Source organism: Myripristis murdjan, chromosome 3 (genome assembly GCF_902150065.1).
Source record: "Myripristis murdjan chromosome 3, fMyrMur1.1, whole genome shotgun sequence".
In the NCBI taxonomy this organism is placed as follows: domain Eukaryota; kingdom Metazoa; phylum Chordata; class Actinopteri; order Holocentriformes; family Holocentridae; genus Myripristis; species Myripristis murdjan.
The window spans coordinates 1683240-1707898 of NC_043982.1; the positions used below are offsets into that span (position 1 = coordinate 1683240).

A 24659-nucleotide genomic window follows, 5' to 3' on the forward strand; every position below is an offset into this window, starting at 1 on the left:
GTCGCCTCAGGCATTTATTTATCAAGGCTGGACTATTAACATGCCATCTGGCTACAGCGACCCACCCACTAGCAGATGGAGCTGCACCATTTCCGCATCAATGATTTTTTTTTTTCTTGTAGGTTTTCATAAAATTTAACACTCAGAGATTAAATTCATAACTGCATTTTTGGCCATTACTAGTCCTTTATGTGAGAAGCTCCAGGCTTCGCTTGGAGTTGATTAAAGACATGAAATGCTATGCATAATAGCAGAACCTCAACAGAAAATGTGTGCTTTGGGAATCAATTTCATTTCCATGTTACCTTTAGCATGAGAAAGCTCTGGTTCAGCATTGGCTTTCTGTCATAAGAGATTTGAGATGGCAAAGCATTGACAAGGAGATCAATATTTAGCGGTTGCTGTAGTCATATATCTTGAATATGAACAGCTTAATTGCGCTGTGAATTCAATTTGAAACTACCAAATAAACCAACAAGCCAATAAATACAGATGATTATAATGTTATATTTTGTGTGTAAGGTAATTTTTTAATGATAATCTAAATTCTTCAATAGCAATCCCTGGTTTTCAACATGCAATAGCACATGCTTGGAGCAAAACTCTTCATGCATGTAAATCAATTATGCATAGAGGCATATATGTCTGATTGAGAGACATTGATAGAATATCTTACCAGTTATCAATATTTGAAATGTGAAAATCCAATTTCCACTGGGGTTGAAGTTTGTTTGCACATTCCTGTTTCAACATGGCTTGCTCAACATTTTCCTTAGTTTTAAAAGGTTAATGAAGTAGATATTGGCACCAAATATATTTGCATACCCCATTTACAGGCTCTCCAGATGAGGTATTGTATCAAATTCTTCAAATTAACTTGCTTTGGCATGCCTCGGGGAGTGGAAATGAACATGGCTGGATCCCCTGACAAACACGGGTATTAGAAATCACAGCCAGTAACCATGTAAATATTTCTCTCGGTTTGAATATGTGGGGAAGTATTTGGAGAATCTCTCACATAGCAAACAGCAATACGCATGAGTGGGTCATTGCTGTTTTGTTGGACTGCTATACCAGCCGGAGGCATATGATATCAGTGGAATAAAACTAAACTGTCTTTACTTCCAAAACTATAGGAAAGACATTTTCTAAACTGATAGAGGTAGTGAGGTAGAGTGCTGATAAGTTTTGATATTGCACAACATAGTCTGGAAAAGTATGGTAAAAATATTGTATTGCCCTTATGTGCATATAATTCTACGTTTTTACCATTTTAGACTCCTGCCATCTCATGATATTTTGTTGCTGGGAAAATTCATTGATTATGGCAGAGCTAGTAGGAGCTAGATGGCAAACATTAACATTGACCAAAATACTCAAACTCAATTAAAAGTACCGTATTGACCCGCATAAAAGACGACCCTGATTTTAAGACGACCCCTCTTTTTCATGACCCTTTTTTGGAAAAATACTTTTTATATGGACAAAATCTTGCTTGAATAAAAAAGCCACTGGCCGGCATCAGGTGGGCCGGCCACAGCACCGGCCAGTGCCGCGCCCACCCGGTCAGGTCTGCCGGATCTGACAGGTGAGCGGCGCACGCAGACTGCCATATATACCTTTCCCTAAATCCCTAAATCAAGTTTTGTTCATATGCAGCTGCAGCAGCACAACGGACACTGACACAGAAAACATGGTTGATTATTGACTGTGCAATGCAGCCATTCGACGGTAATCGCGGCATCAGGCGACCCTACCTACTGGTTTACATATGCAAGTACAATACATGTGTATTTGCTTAGACCCCCAATATAAGATGAGGGCGTTTTTTTCAGGGCATTTTCACTGAAAAAAAAAATTGTCTTATATTCGGATGAATACGGTAATTAAGTTGGAAAAAAATATCCGATTTTGAAATTGAAATACTAAGAATTCTATGTTTGTGCCTACGAAGAAGACACCTCAGTAACACCTCAGTTTGCCCTTTTCTGACACATGTGAACCAATTCTATTAAAAGATCTTAACTATTATTGTCTTAACAATCCCAAGCCTAATCTAGCGTGTTACCACATTTCCCGGCACCACAGCCAGTGTCCCCTAATGGCCTGTACAAGGATGTCTTTGTAGCGCTCCGGTAATGGGGATGGACTCGGGCCCTATGCAGTGGAAAGAGTCTTTATATTGTTTTTGGAGAGCTCTGGTCCTTAGCATCGGGCTTGTCTACGACTGCCAGTTGTACTTTAGTCATGTCTCCTAGTCCAAGAATCCTCTTACCCTCCTCAAAAGTCGGAGCAAAGTCCTCAGGAGTGAGACAATGAAGAAATACTGGAACTTTTGTTGCAACAGGCAGATGTAGGCGTTTTCACAGCACCGTGCCTGGACCGTTAAGGAGTCTGTTTGAGCAGATCTAGGGGTAACTTAATCCAAGCACACTGCTCTGGCTTCAATAAAAAAAAGAGTAGCTCTCCAATAAGTCACTGAGGGCTGTGATGACATGCTGCTTTCCGCCAGGTCCTTTAGAGGAGCTGGCAGAGTAAGGGCCACTCAACAATAATCAGATAGCCAGGCTGTTCAGCTCTGCACAGCTCTGGAAGAGTCGGAAGGCTCATTGGGCTGAAGGCTGACGGTTTCAGGCTTTCAATGGATCACAGTTGTAACTGGCTGCAGGCCCTGTCCAGACGCTGTGTTCATGAAGGGTCTTACAGTTACATATTGAGTGCGACACAACTGAACCATTGCCTAGCAGCCCAAAATGAAAATCCATTACAAATGAGATGTTTTTTTCCCCCGAGGTAATGAAGGTACAGGAAAAAGGAGGAGTCAAGGTGAAAACAGGTGGCAGGGTCGCCTGGTGGGTAATGAGACTGTCCCTCAGCCAGATGACTCAAGTTCAAGCACCAGTGTTGGCAGGCATCTTCTCTGAGTGTCCTTGATTAGGACATCAAATCCCTACCAGCTCCAGCAGAGCTGACTGTGACCTTTGACTTTTGTGGAGGGGAATGAGAGAATTTTATTAAGTGGCTCAATAAAGTATCACGCTATGGTGCTACAAAAGGCTTCTTAGAATGCATTAAAACAAAAACAGCTTCTGTAGCCATGTGTTTTTATCTTAATTTTGCCACATATGCAGACATTTGATTCCTAATGTATGTGAAAATGTTCGTTCTTCTTTGAGTTCTGTAAGTACCCGGTTGAATCTGGTTTGGCACTGTGCAGTCTGAATGTGGCCTGACCTGTGATCCTTGTGATGGGCACTCCTTTATTAAAGAGACCAGGCCTTCAGACACACTGGGGAACTTCATGTACTCTGGTTATCATGAATTCAGTCAGAGCTCTTTGTGGTTGCCTGGCACCACTGAGCAGAGACACCTTTTGCTGTTGGACTCTGTCTTATTTACTTTTGAGGTTAAATTCTCTTTTTCAGTCTCGCACTCTCTTCCTCTGTACTTTCTGCTGTGCTTTACCCTCCCAAAAGAGGAGAATTCAGTTGTACCTAAGTCCGTGAGCACCAAGTTTATTTACCACACACACACACACACACACACACACACACACTCACAAACAGAGCATCACCTTTGTTCATCCTCATTCATTATTCATGACTTTGCTATTTATCAGTCATTACATTTGGAATATGAATTGGCTACAGTATTCCCTAAAGCCCCATTTCACTGGTCCAGCAGACTTGTATAAAATGAGCTCATTACTGTTTATCTGTGTTTCATTTTCCTATTTATTTTGAAGGTCACTTTTTTTTTTTTTTTTTTTTTAAATGCACGGTTTTACATTTACTCTCTGTTGGAGAATATCGAAAAAATTGCAAATGGCTAGAGCTGAATTTATTTCATTGCTCCTATAAATTTAGAGACTTGCAGATTTGGTTTCCAAGCCTTATTATGTTAGGGGGCAAAGACAACTGGCTGGCAGCCAGAGTAGCTTAATTGTTTGAACCAAGCGCCCGTTTGTTGCCAGAAGGAAAAGTAACTTTCTTAAAGTGTGGAAAATAGCATTAACACTCCACTTGTCTATAAAGGTCTCGCCTCGTTACCATACCTCCCCCTACGCCGCACAGAGAAACACTTATAACGTGATAAGTTAGGATTTGAACAGGCAATGTTTTGCAAGCTCAAAGAAAAAAACAGCAATTCTTCCACAGCAGTAAATACTTTGAATAGCTGAGCTACAGTATGTGCCATTTATGTGCATTGCGTGTATGAGCTTAGAGAGTCTCATGAAGGACTAGTTAGTGAGGCCCACTGATGTTTCACAACACATTACAGATCAACCGATAGGGATTTTTCCAGGGTCTGGCACCAGGGTCAGTATTCATTTGCGGTCAAATTTATGATATGCTTGACAATGACGATATGCATATCTCCTGATTCAATACTATCATGATACTGGAGTGTTGATTTGACATGACAGTAGACACAACTATGCGAGTGTGTTTAACATGATGATGATGATAATATTATCTTTACTATCATTATTATTATATCATAACACCACATAAGCATAGTTTTCCTTCTTGCTGAAACCCAGCAAACATTAAACAGATGGTGACATGTAGGAGGAGGTGTTGCCCTTTGTGTTCTGAAAGGAATCAGATGGTAATGTTTGATGTCTTGATTGTCTTTTTTTCCACATCAGCATAGTCAAACTTGGAGTATATCATGTTCCCCTCCTTTTGTTTTAATAGTTAGCTCTCCAAGGCTTACACTATGCATAATGCATTACTACCTTAGGCTTTCCGTCCCCAGACATCTCTCAGGACTTTAATCTGTTCCTCAGAGTGACTTGTTTTTGACAGTTTTGCTTTTCGCCATCTCATTTCACACAATTCATTGTGCAGACAAGAGATTCAAGGTCAAAATAAGCACCTAGTGGAATCATTACTCACTCACTGTTTGTTAAATTGTCGGTTATGATAAGACCAAATGATTGCATGAACAACACAAATAGCATTTGCTATGGAGCACCAATCTGCCAGCTACAGTACATGAATAAAAACAAATCCAAACACGAATCCAACTGCTGTGATTTCAGACTTTGATTGGATGTAATTATTTTGAGAGCTTCAGCTCTGCACAAATTCTTTAGGAATTGTACATTTTTTGTTGTTTGTGCAGATGCCTAATGGCTTTTTATGTTTTTCAGGGTCATGGGTAAATGTAGTGCAAAGGAAGGTAGTGGTGATCTGTTACAGCTACTAAAAAAACATCAGTTTTCAAATAGTTTTGAAAGAAATCAGTGTTGATCCACTGGAGTAGTCGGCTTGCTTGACATAATTTGTCTGCTTATAGGCTCAAACATCGTTTTGAAGGGTCTTTTGAAGGGTAATTGAGGTTGTGAAAGATAATGCCCTTGCAGCAGTTGAAAAAGATTTTCTGGTTAACTTTATATTCTGTTCATTTTTGGTCTTGAAGCAACACTAAGCAGGATTTTATGTGAAAATATGACTCATGTGCAGTACGGTATGCTGAAAACAAACCTGTCCAACCTTGTTGTTTGTATTTGCAGCTTTGAAGACAGTGTTAGAGGTGCCGGTTGGGAGCCGCTTTCTCCGAGTCAATGCCAAAGGCCCTGACATGATGGGTGAGTACTATAGGGAGAGAGAAACGTATCAGTTCATATGTACACTGTCTCTTACTTACACACACACTTATGCACACACACGGACAAACAAATATCCTCTCCATGCTTGAACATTTACAGTCTGTGTTATCCCTGTGTCTCAGTCTAGGCTGCTGTGGCAGTTGCTGAGTGCAGTGATTTATGAATGCAGTATTTATTCTTTCTGATTCTGCCTTATAGACTTGAAACAGAGATAGAGACACACACATGCACACACACACACACACTCACACACATTTCAACAAGGCTGTCCTGGAAATGTGTGTGTGAGAGAGTGTAAGGGGCTAGAGATAGAGAGGAAAAAAGAGAGACTGATACTAAACCACTGTTTTGGGAGCAGATAATCATCACACTGTGGTTTCTACATATAAACTGTTGATTTACATTCTATATACTGCTTTGGCAATATAAAGTGTGATGAGTAGCCATGCCAGTAAAGACACTGAATTGAATTAAGTGAATTGAGAGAGAGAGGGATATTCTCGATTAGCGTCTAGGATGCATTTTGCCATCCAAGCATGAACGGAAAACTACAGAATGCTAATGAACTCTTTAACTGTGATGACACACTAAATATTGAGCATATATATATATATAAATAAATTTGCTTTGAACCCATTCATCTGAATAAGAAATAAGTAAAATATTCCAGCTTGTTGTTACATTTCACACTATTTTTGAGTGTTTGTGTGATTTGGGATTTTCTATTCTTTTGCCAATTGAGAGGCTGGTTTCCACTGTGAGAGTCCACAATGAACCCAGATAAACCCAGCATATGTCCATAAGCTTTACCCTGGTAATACACTCAAGTTCCGACAACATAAGACCTCGAAGAGCTGTAGGCTTTAGAGGATATGTGCTTTGTCAGATGTTTCAGAATGGTGGGGTTGGAGTGACCTCAAAATTACTTTAACAGATCATTCATCAACTATCAGGAGATCAGTTTGGTGGATGGGGAACACTAGAAAGAGAAGCTAAAAAGAGAGAGAGAGACCACAGTAAAAGAAAGGAAACCAAACACACATTTACAGCTCTGTTAACCCACCCCCAGGTTCATGAACTCCTCTAAAACTAAATATTATCAGAAGCCTAATCATATATTCACCATTGGTAACACAGGACCTCCTCAGAGGGGCTATTTTGATTACAAATAGCTTCTTTTCATGATATTGCAAAGGCTACAGGATGGTTAATTGTTTCAAGTTGTGAAAGCTTTGGAAGAAAGGTTGTAATTGAGGGTGAAAATACATGGAACTGGTTTGTTGGACATAATTGGTGTTTGTTTGAAATTTTCCATCTTTAGTTTTTGTGGAATGAAAAATAATGTTTGGCAAGCAATTTGGAGATTATTCATTATAAAGGGAGGGAAGAACAAAGGGAGAAAGATGAAGTGTAAAGAGCAATGCGACATGAGCAAAGGCTGATACTTTGCCTTGCACCATCTGAACATAATTATCCTTTGCATGAAGGATATCTCTATCTGTGCAATGTTTGTTTTGCCACATGCCAACTCAGTCATTATGTCTCAGACACTTAACAAAGACATCAACTGGTGTCATCAGAAGTCATGCAGTCATCCTCCTGCATTATTTTAATTGTTAACCTCCTGTAGTATGATCTCATTGTCATCCTATTACCTCAGTGGTTGGCCACAGTTCATTCCCCCCCCAGAGCAGCATGTTAGACATTAATATAGGGGCACCCTTGGGAACTGTACCATCTTCTTTTTGGTCCATTCTTTACACGTCTGAATTCAGATTCAAAGGTCACACCCCCTCCAAAGGCTCTGTCCAATCCCCTGTGTTGGCAAACATCCAGAAGGAGGATTCAGGATGACCACAGGCATCTGGCCAAGCAATTTGTTGGGTGGTGTAAGGGCAGTCATCGGCAGTTCAGCGTCAGCAAGACAAAGGAGCTTGTAGTGAATTTCCTAAGGAGCAAGAAGCCATGAAACTGGCACCATCCAGGAATCGGATGTTAAGGGGACCCTGAGTTTTTGGGGGTCCCCAGTGTTCTTGGGTGTGTATATTATCAACAAACTGGACTGGACTGACAAAATAGACTCATGCTTCAAGAAAGGACAGCATAGGTTGTTCTTGAGGGGGGCTCAAGTTTTGAGTGTGTGTAAAAGACTACTTTAAATTTTCTACTGGTTTGTGGCCAGCACACTGCTTGTTATTATTGTCTTTCTGTGCTGAAAGGTAGAATCAAGGTAGGGGAAGGCAGCAGGTTCAACAAACTGTTCAAGAAGACTAGCTGTGTGGTTTGGCTGAGCCTGGACACCCTGGAGTTAGTGGAGAAAACAGCGAGGTACAAACTGAGCTCAATCTTGGAAAATGCCTTCCAAATATGATATGATGAGCTGATGCAACCACAGAGCTCCTGTTGTTTCTCCCTGCAAGGTGTACCATGAAGAGCTTCAGGTGCTCCCTCATGCTGTCTCCCATCCAGTTTTACAGTGCCTCTGGCCACATCAGGCTGGCCGCAGCCAACTACAAGAGCATCGAGGAGTTACACTGAACTGCTTGGGGCTCCTCTGTATATCTGTACAGATAATCACAGCTTTCCTGTAGATCTCCGTACATATACAGTACCCAACACAATTCGGATGCACTTTTCCACAGCTTGCTGTGGTTGCACAGTTTCCTTTTTATGTGGCCACATGCTATTCATGTTACTCCCAACTGTGAGTCTAAAATGCATTAACATTAACAAGGTAAACTTGCAAATTTGCCTTTGTCCAATCTGCGCACGTAACCTTGAAGTGAAGCAGGGAATCGCAAACTCCCCTGTTTCTGTAAATTCTTGGTAGCAAACTAAGGGCACTGCCTGTACTCTTCACTTTCATTATATTGCTCTCTAAATCCTGCTCTTTGCCTTTTGCCGTATCCCCCGCCATCTCACTTCATCTCATCTTGTTTAATCTCATTTTGCTTCATCTCATCTCATCTCATCTCATCTCATTTCATCTGCTTTCAACTGGATACATCTCATCTGAGCTCATCTTGCTTCATCTCATCTCACTTCACCTCATCATATCTTGTTTCATCAGGCTTCATCTCATTGAATCTAATCTTCCTTCATCTCATCTAGGTTCATCTCACTTCATCTCATCTAATCTCATCTCATTTCATCTAGCTTCAATTCACTCCATCTCACCTCATACTGTTTCATTTGGCTTCACCTCATCTCATCTTGCTTAATCTCATCTCATCTCACTTCATCTCATTTCACTTAATTATATTATCTAATCTCATCTCGCCACATCTCATCTCATCTAGCTTCATCTTTCTTCATCTCATCTAATCTAACATTCCATCGTGCTTCTCATCACATCTCACTTCACCTCATCTCATTTTGCTAAATCACATCTCATCTCACTTCATCTCATTTTGTCACAGTTGGCTTCATTTTACCTCAGCTAATCTTGCCTCATCTCATCTCATTTTATCTCTCTTAATCTCATATCATATAATCTAATCTCACTTCATCTCATCTAATCTTGTTTCATCTGGCTTCATCTCATCTAATCTACTTTTGCTTCATCTCATCTCATTTGTTTCCATTTCACTTCATCTCATCTAATTTAATCTCGGTTAATCTAATCTAGTCTCATCTTGTTTCAGCTCACTTCATCTCATATCTTGTCTCACTTCATCTCATCTCAGTGTGGAATAGTTCTTCAAAACATTCTCACCACACATTCATAGAGTTACTATTCACAGTTACATGAATGGATGTCTATCTTTCTCTCTCTCTCTCCCTCAGTCATCGAGGCTGTTTCCCTTCAGGGGAGGAGGGAGGAGACTGGTCTGGTTTCTACAGGCTCATATGTAATAGGAAACACCTCCCTGGACTTCCAGAGAGGGACGGATAGGCAGACATTGAGGACACATGGACCACTCAGCGCTGATTATATCATCAAGGTGAGACAAAGGAAGAAGGCCAGCCACAGATTTATAGCCTTATATATAGCCTTGGGTTTTGACTTACATATTTTATTACAGATACAACTTAAATAAATCATACGCTGTTGCACAATATTTAGCAAGACTATGAAATTTCATGAGATAGTTGCCTGAAAGTAATTGCCAGAGGCACTGTTTGTATTATTGTTGGAGAGGCCTATTAAATCTGACAAAAATCAGCCTATTTGTAACAACTGCATTGTTTCACAACCCCTTTCATGTTGCAGTTATAATAAAGATGAGCACTCTAGCAAAACAGGCACTCTACAAATATAATTTCAGATGACTGTCTCGCCAAGATGTAGAAATAAGCTTTGTACAATGACTTCACCATCATGGCTGCACCGGTCTCATAGGCAGAACAGAGCAGTGCATGGCATTGCATCATGGCAATCTCTATGACATCATGTAACACCCTGCAGGATCTGGATGCCAGCCTATTGAACTGTGTGCAGTTCAACCTTATCCACATCAGACAAGTTTAACTCTGAAAACAATAGTGGCTTCTATCTTATATGTTCTTTCCGGGTTAAGTATTAGTAATGTAATTAGTCATTTGATTAAGATTCCATGAGGTTGGAATGTGATCCAAATTCTTGATTGCATACACAGTTTTGTCTGATGTGTGGATGAAAAGGATTGGTCTAGTTTGCACTGGCACCAGAGCCAGTCTCCTAGTATCTGTTCAGTCCATCCTCTATGGCTTCAGAGTTCTCTAGTGTTGATTACAAGTCTCAAGTGGATACACTGGGTGCATTTCAATAAGGCTTTCCTTCTGGGTGCATTTTAAATAAGGCTTGTCTATGCACAGAGATCAAAAAGCTTAAAAATGTTGTAAATTAGCCGTCACATCACAGCTGCCACTGTGATTAGGGAGTTTCTCATTTGTGTAGTTGTGCAGTAGCCTTGTAATAGCAGTTTGTGGTTATTTTATGTGTGATGGAGGGCAGAATTTTGCATTTGGTGCTGTTCTATTGTCCATGCTGTGACTATTACAGGATGTTTTCATTTGGATCAGTTTAACCAGATAGAAAATGTGGTTTGTAGCCACTTATGAAGTTAACACTTCCACTCTTTTTTCTTATTTTCTCCTCTTGTTTCTTCTCCTATGTGTCCAATATTTGGAATGATGATGGTTATAGTCACCCAGGTAAAAGCTGCATTAAAGGAACACTCTGACATTTTGGGCAAAATCCCCCTTTTCCAACTTCCCCAGACTGAGACAAGATGTTGGACACCATTTTCTCCTCCGTACGTCCAGTGGTTCAGTTCCTATGGGTAGCATTTCCTGTTAGCTTAGCATAAAGACTTGAAGTCTATGGGGTTGTTAGCCTGGCTCTGTCAAAGTAAAAAAAAAGAAAAAAAAAAAAAAACTTACAGAAGCTCTGAGGCTGTCTTATTTACAGAGTGGATCATGTGGATTTAAAATACACTTCTTAGAATTAAAAAAAAAAAAAAAAAGAGTTTTAGGGGAAGTTAATTTGAGGTGGATCTTCCTCTACCTTCAGCAGTGTGCTGATCACTGGGATAGATGGAAGGATAAATGTGTTCAGGGGTTATGGTTCCACCATCTAACTTCTCCTCAAACGAGTCTGATGACATCATGCAAGATATGTATTTCAAATCCACATGATCCACTGTGTAAATAAGAAAGCTTTGGAGCTGCTGTAAGGTTTATCTTTTCACTGTAACAGAGCCAGGCTAACAACTCCCATAGACTTCAAGTCTTTATGCTAAGCTAGTGTTGACAAGAGGAGATGACATAATATGCTGGCAGATCTTCAGAAAAGAATGATGTTTGTTTTAATGTTGCATTCACAATAGGCTTGTCAGTATCAGATGCCAAAGTTCGATGCTCATTGTTTTGAATTGAATTACAGAGGTAATCTCTGCCAGCGCTTGCTTAAAGTTTAGCCCACCTGCAGACACAGCTTGGTGATAAAACAACTGGATGTTGACAAGTTGAGAAAAAACGGATGACTGATGGATCGTTTCAATTCTCTGCTTGGCTTCCTGTTCATTTACAATGTCAGTCATGTATTCAAAGAGGAGATAAGTAAGGTATTTACTGTCTCAAAGTCCAGAATGGCTGTTTTGTTGTGTGCTAATTTTATGATAATCAGATTGCTAATTTTTTTCTAATTTTCTTTTTTTGGGGAACAATGTCCTTTCAATAATTTTGTGGCATTTTCATGGTAACTTTCTTGCTATTTCCTTCTTTCTTTCTTTCTTTCTTTCTTTCTTTCTTTCTTTCTTTCGTTCTTTCTTTCTTTCTTTTCTTCAGGTTTTGTTTGCTTGTTCCTTACAAATGTTGTGGTGATTTTGTGGTAACTGTCTTATAAATTAACTTTAAATATATAATCTTTTGAAAGAAATCCAGTGAATACCAAATGACTGAAAGATTACAAGTGTTTAGATTTGTTGCTCAGTGCTCAGTTCTCAGCTCGTACTCTCTTTGGGAACCAAACCCCCCTCCCCACACCTCAAGTTTCTACTCTACCCGACATTACTCTGCTCTCGTCTCCCTCTCCATGTTGTCCAGATGAAGTATGGAGGATCCAGGGACACAGTGGTCCAGTTTCTCTTCTACCAGCCAATCCGATACCAGTGGAGAGAGACTGACTTCTTCCCCTGCTCTGTCACCTGTGGAGGAGGTGAGGCTCCTCTCCCATCAATCATAAGACAGTAACAGTAAACAGGATGCTGAACACTTAGTTGTGGTTTTGCTGATCCTTTGCCTCAGCATATCCAGCTTTGTCTATCTACATCTGCTGCGCAGCTTCCAAAGTGTGAAGAAACATGTGTCTCGCCTCCTTTCTCAGGCTACCAGCTGAACTCTGCAGAGTGCACAGACATCCGATCCAACCAGACTCTGCCAGAGCACCACTGTAACAGCTACCCCGAAAATACCAAACCCACACCCAAACTCAAGGAGTGCAACATGGACCCTTGCCTAGAGAGGTATGGATCATTACAGGTTGTATTTTAGAGTGCTGGCACAACAAGCAAAATTTCAGTGATACTTTGATACCACTGTGTGGAATTTTCAAAATGTTTAATAGTGTCATCATGTACAGTACAGGCCAAAAGTTTGGACACACCTTCTCATTCAATGCGTTTTCTTTATTTTCATGACTATTTACATTGTAGATTCTAACTGAAGGAATCAAAACTATGAATGGACACGTGGAGTTATGTACTTAACAAAAAAAGGTGAAATAACTGAAAACATGTTTTATATTCTAGTTTCTTCAAAATAGCCACCCTTTGCTCTGATTACTGCTTTGCACACTCTTGGCATTCTCTCGATGAGCTTCAAGAGGTAGTCACCTGAAATGGTTTTCCAACAGTCTTGAAGGAGTTCCCAGAGGTGTTTAGCACTTGTTGGCCCCTTTGCCTTCACTCTGCGGTCCAGCTCACCCCAAACCATCTGGATTGGGTTCAGGTCCGGTGACTGTGGAGGCCAGGTCATCTGCTGCAGCACTCCATCACTCTCCTTCTTGGTCAAATAGCCCTTACACAGCCTGGAGGTGTGTTTGGGGTCATTGTCCTGTTGAAAAATAAATGATGGTCCAACTAAACACAAACCGGATGGGATGGCATGTCGTGACAGTGTCAGTGACAGTGTCACCAGCAAAACACCCCCACACTATCACACCTCCTCCTCCATGCTTCACAGTGGGAACCAGGCATGTGGAATCCATCCGTTCACCTTTTCTGCGTCTCACAAAGACACGGCGGTTGGAACCAAAGATCTCAGATTTGGACTCATCAGACCAAAGCACAGATTTCCACTGGTCTAAGGTCCATTCCTTGTGTTTCTTGGCCCAAACAAATCTCTTCTGCTTGTTGCCTCTCCTTAGCAGTGGTTTCCTAGCAGCTATTTGACCATGAAGGCCTGATTCGTGCAGTCTCCTCTTAACAGTTGTTCTAGAGATGGGTCTGCTGCTAGAACTCTGTGTGGCATTTATCTGGTCTCTGATCTGAGCTGCTGTTAACTTGCGATTTCTGAGGCTGGTGACTCGGATGAACTTGTCCCCAGAAGCAGAGGTGACTCTTGGTCTTCCTTTCCTGGGTCGGTCCTCATGTGTGCCTGTTTCGTTGTAGCGCTTGATGGTTTTTGCGACTCCACTTGGGGACACATTTAAAGTTTTTGCAATTTTCCGGACTGACTGACCTTCATTTCTTAAAGTAATGATGGCCACTCGTTTTTCTTTAGTTAGCTGATTGGTTCTTGCCATAATATGAATTTTAACAGTTGTCCAGTAGGGCTGTCGGCTGTGTAGTAACCTGACTTCTGCACAACACAACTGATGGTCCCAACCCCATTGATAAAGCAAGAAATTCCACTAATTAACCCTGATAAGGCACACCTGTGAAGTGAAAACCATTTCAGGTGACTACCTCTTGAAGCTCATCGAGAGAATGCCAAGAGTGTGCAAAGCAGTAATCAGAGCAAAGGATGGCTATTTTGAAGAAACTAGAATATAAAACATGTTTTCAGTTATTTCACCTTTTTTTGTTAAGTACATAACTCCACATGTGTCCATTCATAGTTTTGATTCCTTCAGTTAGAATCTACAATGTAAATAGTCATGAAAATAAAGAAAACGCATTGAATGAGAAGGTGTGTCCAAACTTTTGGCCTGTACTGTATGTTCTGAAAACTGGCCTTCCACATTGACATCACCTCTAGAGAGCATGTGTATTGAGATGAGAGTGCATGAAAAGAGATGAAGGATCGGAACAGCCCAAGTCTATACAAAACTTTTAGTAATGTGACTACAATATTTTAGAGCTTGACAAATATTTCCATTTCCATTTCAGTCATTTGACGCTTTTATCCAGAGTGACTTGCAATGTGTGAGTCGCTACGGGCTCAGTGTCTACTAAACCTCAGAATATGCTAGAGCCTAATGGGACCTGACAGATCGTGATTGGTTTGGGGTTAGGAGTTAGGGTTTGGATCAGCCTCAAAACTGGTTTAAAACTGTTGAAAAATCTGTCATCAAAAATTCATAGAAGTTTTGCACTCTTCAAGTCTGTTACTCGTCAGGTTTTGTTGGACTTTGCTGGAGAGAATTGAGTTTTGGCTCCATCCAGGTAGGGGCAGAAAAAAAAACCAAAAAAAAAAAAAAACCAACAACAACTGGGATTGCTGATCATCTTAACACATGTCAGCACTTCTCTGAGGCTAGAAATGCTGAATTGTGAGTGCAAACCATTTTCTCTTTATTGTTTTATTCATTATAATTGGAAAGGATAAACCTTTGGTAAATACCACCTAAGATCCTTACTGCCTCTATGTGTGCTCCAAGGATGTTGTGTTGTCTTGTGGATTTACAGTGTTGTGATACTTTGTCTCTCTCAGTGATGGATTCAAAGAGGTGATGCCCTATGATCACTTCCAGCCCCTGCCCCGGTGAGTAACTCTTATCATAAGAAGCAGCATTTCTGTGGTGTCTTGCTTCTATAATTGAACATATTTCCAGCTGAATCGGGATGTTGGGTAGGACATAGTGCTGCAAGTTCAAAAGTGGCCTGGGCAGGGACAAAGGTGAGTGAAGCTCATTTCACACTCAGTGTAGTTGGTGAAGTAACACAAATTCTGGATTCTAATAATGAATTCAGCCACCAGGACACAACTCTGGTGTCTTGGCAAAAAGGCGATTTTCTCAACCATATCATGTTGCCGCTCTGTCACTTTGAACGTTGCGAAATTTCAAGTTTTATATTATCAGAGGGATAGAGGGGGAGCTGTTAAAAAATCTGCAGTGACATCACTGGTTGCAGTTTTTGACAGCACTGAAGCAGGAAATAAAAGAAAAGTGCAATTATGATATAAAGATATTACAAAATAAAAATATTTATTTAATATGTATGCAGAAGTTTTTAAGGGGGAAAAAACAAAAAAAAAACAAAACAAACAAAAAAAACAACTGACTTTAATGCAACTGCTTAGTGCTCTACCACACGAAATATCTTCCTGGCCAAACCACTACCCATCACTCAACTTAAGGCCTCCCTCCTGTTTAGTCTGACTTCATCCATGCATCAGTGAGAGGGAGAGAGAGGGAGAGAGAGGGAGCTCAAGATTTGCATCTGACTTTTTTACAGCTCCGTCCAAAGCGATTGCCACTGCCTCTCTCCGTAGATGTAGTGTGTTCAGCTCCATTCACACTCTGATCTCAGCCCCTGGTACAGCAGTCTCATTGGGTGTGATCGGTGGCGACTGCCCCACACTCTGTCATAAGGATAAAGCTATAATAACCCATCATTTCCATTAGACATACTTGGCTGTGTCACAGTGTTGCACGCTGCTGCACACCAGGATACGTTCAATAGAAAGTGTCTGGAATCGATGCTGAGAGATTGTTAAGTGACGTGCAAAAGTCGGAAAGTGCAAATCTTTTTCCCACAAGGCTCTCTTGACTTTAATCTCCATTGACATGCCACACAGGCCTGTCAAAATCTCACATTACCTTTAATTGTATACAATTTCTGCTATTCATGGCATTGTGTGAGACACATCCGTAGTTGTTGGACTACTGCCTCTATAATTGCCTTGACTGGCTATCTACTGTATTTAAGCAGGATCACTATCATCTGACTTATTTTCTTATGACATCTCTTTCAATTAATTACACTCCTGATCAAAATCTTAAGACCAGTTGAGAAATTACAAGAATTTACATTTTGCACTGTTGGATCTTAAAAAGGTTCAAAGTAGAGCTTCAAAATGCAAAAAGAAGAAATGGGAGTGTGACAAAAAAAAAATAAAAAAAAATTGAGTAAGCAATTTATTGCAAACAACCATTAAACTGAAATAGGCTGTTCATCAGCTGATCAAAAGTTTAAGACCACTGCCTTTAAAAGCCCAGATCTTGGCAAAAATGTGTGTTCAGTGTCATTTTCTGTCAGGTATCCACACTGTCATGACCTCCTGATGGCAAAGGCAAAAAAGCTTTCTGTCTTTGAACGCGGTCGGATTGTTCTCAACTGGTCTTAAGATTTTGATCAGGAGTGTCTTATATTGTTGTCGCACTCCAGTGTATTCTTATTATCCTGTTATACTTTCTTGTTTTTATTTATTTCAATCTGTTAATCTGAAAATGATGTTTGTTTTCAATTGATGGCAATTTGTGAACTTCCTTGAATCACAAGATATGATATGATGAAGCTAATGGGGAGATTGGAGCATTGCAGGACATAGCACAAGAAAATAAAATATGAATAAGGATTTACAAATGGGAGTACTTAAACACAATGTATGAACAACAATAGCATGTGTTAAGTCGAAATGTATGAATAAAAAAATATGAAAGAAGTAAAAAGAAGTACAACCACAGAATAACAACAGAAAAAAAATTTAAAGTAAAAAAAAAAAAAATGAATGAATGAAAAACGCATACAGTACATGATCCCACATTAGCCTGCTGTTTCTCCTGTAATATGGAACTAAGGTGGATGTGCCATTCATCTCAGTGAGTGGTGCCTCTGTGTGTCTCCAGCTGGGAACAGGGCCCATGGACCCAGTGCTCCGTGTCTTGTGGCGAAGGTGGCGGCTGGCAGGATCGCAGCGTGGTGTGTGTGGAGGAGGACACACATGGCCAGTTCTCTCAGGTGGAGGAGTGGAAGTGCACCCACTCCCCTCGACCCGTCACCCGACAAATGTGCAACGCCTTCGCCTGCCCTCAGTGGGTGGCCATGGAGTGGTCTCAGGTCAGTTAAGGCACTTTCATACTTTCATTTCAACCCCGTCTCCTAAAAATGAACTAAACTAAACTGCATTCTGAGTTATGTTCAGGGGGAAATAAATTCCATTACATTACAGATTACAAAGGTTTAGACATAAAAAATAAAATATATATATATAAAAACACTTGGTTACCGTTAGGCAAAGATTAGGTTTAGGCATTAAAATCACTTGGTTAAAGTTAGAGAAACATCAGGGTTTAGACATTACACATGCTCTTGTGATATGTTACAAACAAACGTAATCTGAGACAAAATTCATTCCCCTCAAAACATAATTGAGAATGTAGTTCAATGGTACTAGAACATTATGTTATTATTATTAGGGGACAGGGCTGTTCATTTCCAACCAAGGACAATCCAGGGGTAAGTGCACAAGCAGTTTCACATTAATTTTCACCCCATGGTGGAAACTCCCACCCCGGGGCGAATTCAAGCCTGCTTGGGGTCAGTGTGAGAAAAATGTAGCGTGAAAACATAGAAGGTTGAGCTCACCCTATGTTGGCAGCATTCAGAGGAGCAACTCTTAATAGCTGACGTTAATATGACAACAAGTTACTCCAGAGAACGGCATTAGCTGGCTAAGTAAAATATTAAAATGTCAAGAGCAATTTGGTCTGACAGTGAAATTCACCAAGTGATAAACATCTGGGAAGCAAAAATAGTCAAGGACAGGCCTTTACTGCTAAGATATACTGGGTTACTGTGGTTTTGCTGCTCTCAGTAACCTAGACATTATATTTGAGAATTTATATAATTTATTAAAAAAATGCATTATTCTTCAACCTGGGTTTAAAATAGTAACTGTGAAAACACCCTCTCCTTGTGTAAACCTGCAGGTGAGCAAATGTGAAATGATAAGGTTAAGGTGTGTGTGTTTGCCAGAAAGTGCCTATTGTCTGTTTAGACTATACATGCAAACTCTGGAGTCTAATGCAACCTGAACTCACCTCAGGGATTATAAAACATAATCATAACGTGTTAAAGGAAAAGGAAGAAATATAGTGGTGTTTCTGGCATCTAATGTAATGGTATTTTCATGCTCATATTTGTTTGCCTTATGATGCTCACCAAGTTGAAGTCATATGCTTGACCTTTTTGACACCCTTTTAGTTACTCCTAAAAGTGAGTGTGCACAATTTCACCAACATTACATCTCATAATTAACATACCAATAACATATCATTCAATAAAGTGGGCACTAATTCACAAGAGCAAAGCTGACATGAAAGAAAAACATTTATGTTATCTATCTGTGATAACATTCCTCTGTGCCTAAGACGATTCACTATTTTTTTCAGGTATTTTTCTTTCATATCCCAGCAGGCTGTCTAATCATCTTCATCTTCCTCTATATCCCAATGCTAAAATTGAATTTAATGTAGAGCAGCTGCTTGATGGAATTCAATTATGCATGTAGTGCCCATTTCTTTATCTCTGTCCACTTAGAGAAAACACCTCAAACAGCCATACAAAGCTTTCAGATGTTTTTGTTTCCCCATTTGCTTTCTTTATGTTTTGCTGTTTTATTGTCAATGCATTTGTCGACCATTTTCTTATCTTTCTTGTTACACCATTAATGTGCTTTTTTTTTTTTTTTTTTTTTTTTTGTTAAATTTCTGTTTATCTTGCTACCTTAATACACAAATGAGCACTAGGACAGCTACTGGTATAAGCCTTCAGTATCCTACCTCCCCTGCAAGTTTTGCACCTGTTTTTTTTTTTTTTTTTTTTTTTTTTTTTTAAATCTTATATGTGCATATAGATAGATGGACAAGAGTTGATGCATCATCCCATGCATGAAGCTTTCAGCACATTGAGGTACTCTGTGTGTGTGTGTGTTCCTGCTGCAGTGCACGGTGACATGTGGCCGTGGTCTGCGTTACCGGGTGGTTTTGTGTATCGACCACCGAGGGCAGCACATCGGAGGCTGTGCGCCGGCGCTCAAGCCTCATGTGAAGGAAGACTGCCTGGTGCCTGTTGCGTGTCACAAGCCCAGAGGTAAGGCGATGATGGTTAAGACAGAGCTTGATGCGTGTGTGGTTAACTTTTATTTATCCAGGGGGAGTCAAACAAGCTTCGTGGCCTTTTTTTCCCACCCTGCTTCACGTACATACAGCTCTCCATCTGTCTAGTACAATCAGTCTTCTACTGTTGGCCGCTTGAGCACCTCGAGGGAGGGGTCACATCTTTCGCACACATTTCCCCAACCAGCCCTGAGATTTGAATCTGCAACCTTTCAGTGACAAACCCACTTCTACCATGTGTGTGTTTATGGGAGCATATGAAAGCTAAAAAAAAAAAAAAAAAAACAGTGCAGTTGTGACTCAGGGCTTTTTGCCAGCCAAGCTGAGAGCAGGAGCTATGGCTGTGTGTGCTGTCCTTAATGCCCTCGCTCAGTCACCAGCTTCATCATAAAAACGCTGAGGCTCATTTGCATCGGCTTCCATCAAGAGGCCTTAATATATGACCTGTCCTCCACTATAAATGAGCATCCCTGCTCATTAAACCACTGGAATCTTTAAAGCTAGTAATTCTCTCCCAAAGAAGCTCATATGTTTGCATGCCACATATTTTAGATGCGTATAATGACAGTTATATGTTTTTTTTTTTAATCATAATAACAGAACTGAAGGCACTTGACTTAACACACACACACATGCATGCACACACACACTTAGCCCTTACTCTAGTTTGGTTGCTGTGTTCGAGCCACCACTAGCTGTGATAATGAGCTCTTGGTTTCATTTAATGGCCTGTGGCATAAATATTTGGTTGACAGGGTTTATGAAAGCTCATACTGGCAGTGTTTTCACTGTTTTGGATAAAGATGTTGGAATATAGACGGACAGAGTGACAACTCAAGATGTTCAAAATAAAGCTGAGTCATGTTTAGGTAATGTAAAGGAAGAGACAGTCTTTTGGTTAAAAGTATGTATTTACTGGATTATGCATTTACTGGATTATGTGCATGTTAGCAATACACCAAAACCATCCATGTGTCCATAGTGGACCGAGGGCTCCAAACTATAACTTCATTTAATAGGCCACTGTGTGATTTGAGGCTTTCGGTTCCATGGCCATGCCAGAAGAATTTGGAAACACACTGGGGTAGAGAATAACTGCCTCAGCTAGGTTCGAGGTCGACCTTGCTTAACATCTGTGGATTTTGTAGGGATATTTTTCCTTGCTGACATGGTGTGGAGCAGGTTTTAAGCTGCAATGAAAACACTATGAAAGTCGCTAGCATAAGCTAGCTTGGCTCTGCTGGAGGAGTATTACTTTCTGTGGTTAGCTTGTTGTCAGTCTACTTCAGTCCACTATAGTTCTGTTACGCAGCAAAGTAAAGACTGTTGTGGAGTCATGAAAGATTTAGTTTTGTTTAAAAGGCAGTTTAACATGAAATGTAGCAGAGTTGGCTCATTTGTGCATGCACGAGATTTCTTCTTTGACACTTTCTACTTCAGTCCACTGCAGTGGAAAACACAGTCTTTGTGGAGGAAAGACTTGACAATTTATAAAAAATCTTTTTCCTCAAAAACCCAGCAAATGAGAGTCCTTGGCTCTCTGTAATCAGGAAACAAAAAGCATTTACTCTTTCATTAAACGCATAGGGGAGACTGGGGTAAGTTGAGCCAAAGGGTAAGTTGAGCCACCCCCTGTTGCTAGGAAACGGTAAAAAAACATTGATCATTTGACCAAATATTTAGGAGGAAGGCATCATTGAGTCATGGAGTCTGTGAAGGTAAGAACCACATCGGTAAAGTGGTTAGATATTTATTTCCCAAAAAAACATTTTTTTACTCTTGAAAGTGAATTCAGTTTATCATCAGTTTCATGAGAATTGTGTTAAGACCATTTTTAAATTTTAAATTTGTTTTATACATCAGTTGGAGTATCTATGCGCTACCCCATACAACAATTGTATGGGGTAAGTGTATTTTGGTTCAGTGTTCAAATGTGTTATGTTCATATGTTCATAATTGACCTTACTGTCAGCAAGGACACCAAGAAACTAGTGTTCTAGTGTTTTCTTTCCAAAAGCACAGCTGGTAATGTTCTCTTCCCAAGCGCACTTTAAGGTATGTTAAAATGTTTTTTGTTTTGTTTTGTTTTGTTTTTTACAAAACAGCTGTTTATTGTACCTGTTGAATTGTGTTTAATAAATAAAAATATACATGAATGTGAAGAAGTGACTGTTATTTAGGGAGGGAGAAGGTGAGGGAGGGGTGGGATGGAGGTGGGGAGGAAGGTGGGGGGGGGAGTAGGGATACGGCTCAACTTACCCCGCTCCTATGCTCAACTTACCCCATACACGGGGGAAGTTGTGCCACGAGACCACTTTTTTTGGACATGCTATATTATGGAAACAGTTATGTTTACACTCATTCTGTTTGTTTGAAGAGATGCACAACATCCTGAAATATATGCAGATATATTAGTTAGCGACAAAACTATGATTGCCTTGATGTAGTGATCCTACATATGAAAAATGGCTCATCTTACCCCAGTCTCCCCTACAGGTTAACCCCACATAGACGCTCAGACGGTTTGGGCAGTGGCATTTTACATTGTAACTGGCAGGGTGTAAGGGAGGCAAACAGCAGGCTAGCTATGCTAAGAAAAATAAAAAAATATTTAAGAATAGATTAAGGTGATAACAAATATGTAATGACTCAATGTGGGGACAAAATATTGGTAGCTTCAGTCCAAAACCTGTCAGTGGAACAGGGTGGAACCAGGGTGGCAAATGAGCACCCATCATCTGCCAAATGTGGGTAAATATTTGCAGTGGCAGGTAGATTCTTTTTTTTTTTTTTTTTTTTTTCAGTCCACCAGACACGGCGGCAAGTTGAGTACAATAGCGTGCAGTTCTGTGATGTGAAAAGGCTGCTGAAGCTACGAAAACCATAAACAATGAAAACACATGAGATTATTTAGTGCAAGGTGGTAAAAGGATGAGAGGAGAAAAGAACAAAACATGACAATGTAGTGTTTGCCTTGCCAAATTTCTGTCTCCGCTAAGAGGCAGTTCAGCTCATTTGTCACGGAGACAGACTTCAAACTAAAAGCAATCAGCCCTTTGAAACTTGAGCGAATTCAGCTGATTTCTTGCAAAAACTATATTTGTGATTATGATAATGATCTATTTAAAGATCAAATGGGTATGCTAGATCGTCGTCATATTTCTTGAGTTTAAATGCTTGTGAACACCTTTCACAAGCATTTAAGGACCACAAGTCACCCAGTGGGCACAAAGATACCCATTTTAAATAGAAATGTAGTTATCAAAACTGTAGACACTGTAGCAGGTGGACCAAAAAGTTCATTTGCCACCCTGGTTAGTACGCCACCTTGTTCCAAACCATGGGCGTTATTTTCATGTCATACAGCAGTGTGCCAAGGCAAAAGTCATGAAAGACATTTTTGAGTTTTTGAACACATTTTGGTGATTGTGATGATTACAGTGTGGTGATTTGCTGCGCTCCGACTGGTTTGACTGGGATGTAACTGGGTTTCTGTCCCTGCTCCAGAGTCAGTGCCAATAGAGGCCAAGGTGCCCTGGTTAAAACAAGCCCACGAACTAGAGGAACAACGCACTGCTACAGAGGACCCCACGTGAGTACATGCTCAAACACACACACACACACACACACACACACACACACACACGCGCACACACATGCACTCTCACACACAGGCAATATCACTTTCCTCTCTTGCAGCCTCACAAAAGCAAACAACCCAGCTCTGTCACACAAACACACACACAAAATACACACATACACACACACACTCAGTTTCACACATACTCACATAAGCACATTATTTCATTCACACGCACAGGCAAAAGCAATTTCCTCTCTCACATACTCACAAAAGCAAACAACCTCACACATACACACACACACACACACACACAACAACAAACAGTGCATTAGGACGTGGCTAAAAGTGCTAATCTGAGTCACAGCCATTAGGAACCACAGTCCAGTCCACTGACTGTGGTGTGGCTCCACCATTCACTGCCACCACATTTTCCTGATGCACTCACAACAGTGTGACAGTTCTAATATTAGAGTTATTAGACGTTGTGTCCACCTCCATCTGAAGCACTAGCGTCTAATAATAGCAGGCGGGGCAGAAAATAGTTCCACGCATAGTCCGAGTACAGCCACAAAAGCAGGTAGCAGTTCCCACCACACACACACACACACACACACACACACACACACACACACAAAAGAAAGACTCTCTTTGTGTCTCTTGCTCACCCACATTCTTTTGCTTCTACGTGCATACAGGCACAAGCACTTTCACTAAAGCAAGCAACCTCATGCTTACTCACAAACACATATTCAAACCCATGTGCTCACCCATGCACAAACTGTATGTACACAGCTTCAGTCACTTTTGTGCAAAAATACCTCTTCCTTCTCAGACAACCAAAGACACTTACCGATTTACTTTGCTGAAAACAAAAATCGGGCACATGTGTTGAAAGCTCTGTTTTTGTGGTCACACACACACAGCTTTTTTTCTTCAAATGTGTTTGGTTTTTTGGTGACTCACCGTGAACTTGACTGCACCGAAGTGGGAGGAGAGGCGCAGTAGGGGATGTGTCAGTAACGATCAAGCAGCGCAGGGCAATTGTGGTGTCATGGATTACAGGGATTTGCACTGGCTGCCTGCTCAGGCAAGGTCAATGGTGCGCGGTGAAAAGCGCAAGCACGAGCTCGACTGTTTTCACGGCTTTGGCAAGTGATACCTGCATGAAGTAAAGCTTACCAGCCTCTTCTGTGGATTATATGTTGACATATAGCGCTTCACACCTAATAGTCCACTTCCATTGTCCAGACCTAATGCAAGAATGATTTGCTGTTTTGTTTTTCTTTGGTCTGGTTGCTTTAACACTGCTCAGTAACGGGAAGAACTTTTGGCACTGCGTCTTTTGAGATCATAACACCATGTTTTAAAAAGTTTAAATTATTATTGTCATTATTATAGTAGTATCTCTATTCATTCTTGCTTGATGCAAATGTTATCTATCGAGTGAATGGTCAGGTCATCAGAAAATTTAATGGGAAAATGGGAACATCAAACCCTTCCAAACAGCTCTGTGTGTTCAGGAAGTAAGGACAAGGGCAACCACAGCGGTCCATGGAGCTGTAGCGGTTTCTTGGCCTGCTGTCTGTATGTTGGAATAAAAGTGAACTTGATGAAACATCATGATCGCTGAATCTGGTACTTTCACCTCTAGGTATACCGCACTTACACAACAAATAATCAAAACGTTTCAC

At 40.6% G+C, this 24659-nt stretch overlaps 1 protein-coding gene across 1 annotated transcript in view; it reads left to right on the forward strand.

The window, feature by feature from the left end:
- The window catches only part of LOC115356997 (ADAMTS-like protein 3), a 141761-nt gene extending 118780 nt beyond the window's left edge, over positions 1–22981 (forward strand). Inside the window, exons 8-15 of the mRNA XM_030048316.1 lie at positions 5522–5596; positions 9404–9561; positions 12146–12257; positions 12426–12564; positions 14975–15025; positions 17115–17325; positions 19212–19359; positions 22893–22981. Coding sequence (XP_029904176.1) covers positions 5522–5596; positions 9404–9561; positions 12146–12257; positions 12426–12564; positions 14975–15025; positions 17115–17325; positions 19212–19359; positions 22893–22981 — 983 coding nt within the window. The remainder of the gene's footprint in view (positions 1–5521; positions 5597–9403; positions 9562–12145; positions 12258–12425; positions 12565–14974; positions 15026–17114; positions 17326–19211; positions 19360–22892) is intronic.
- The last annotated feature ends 1678 nt before the right edge of the window (positions 22982–24659 follow it).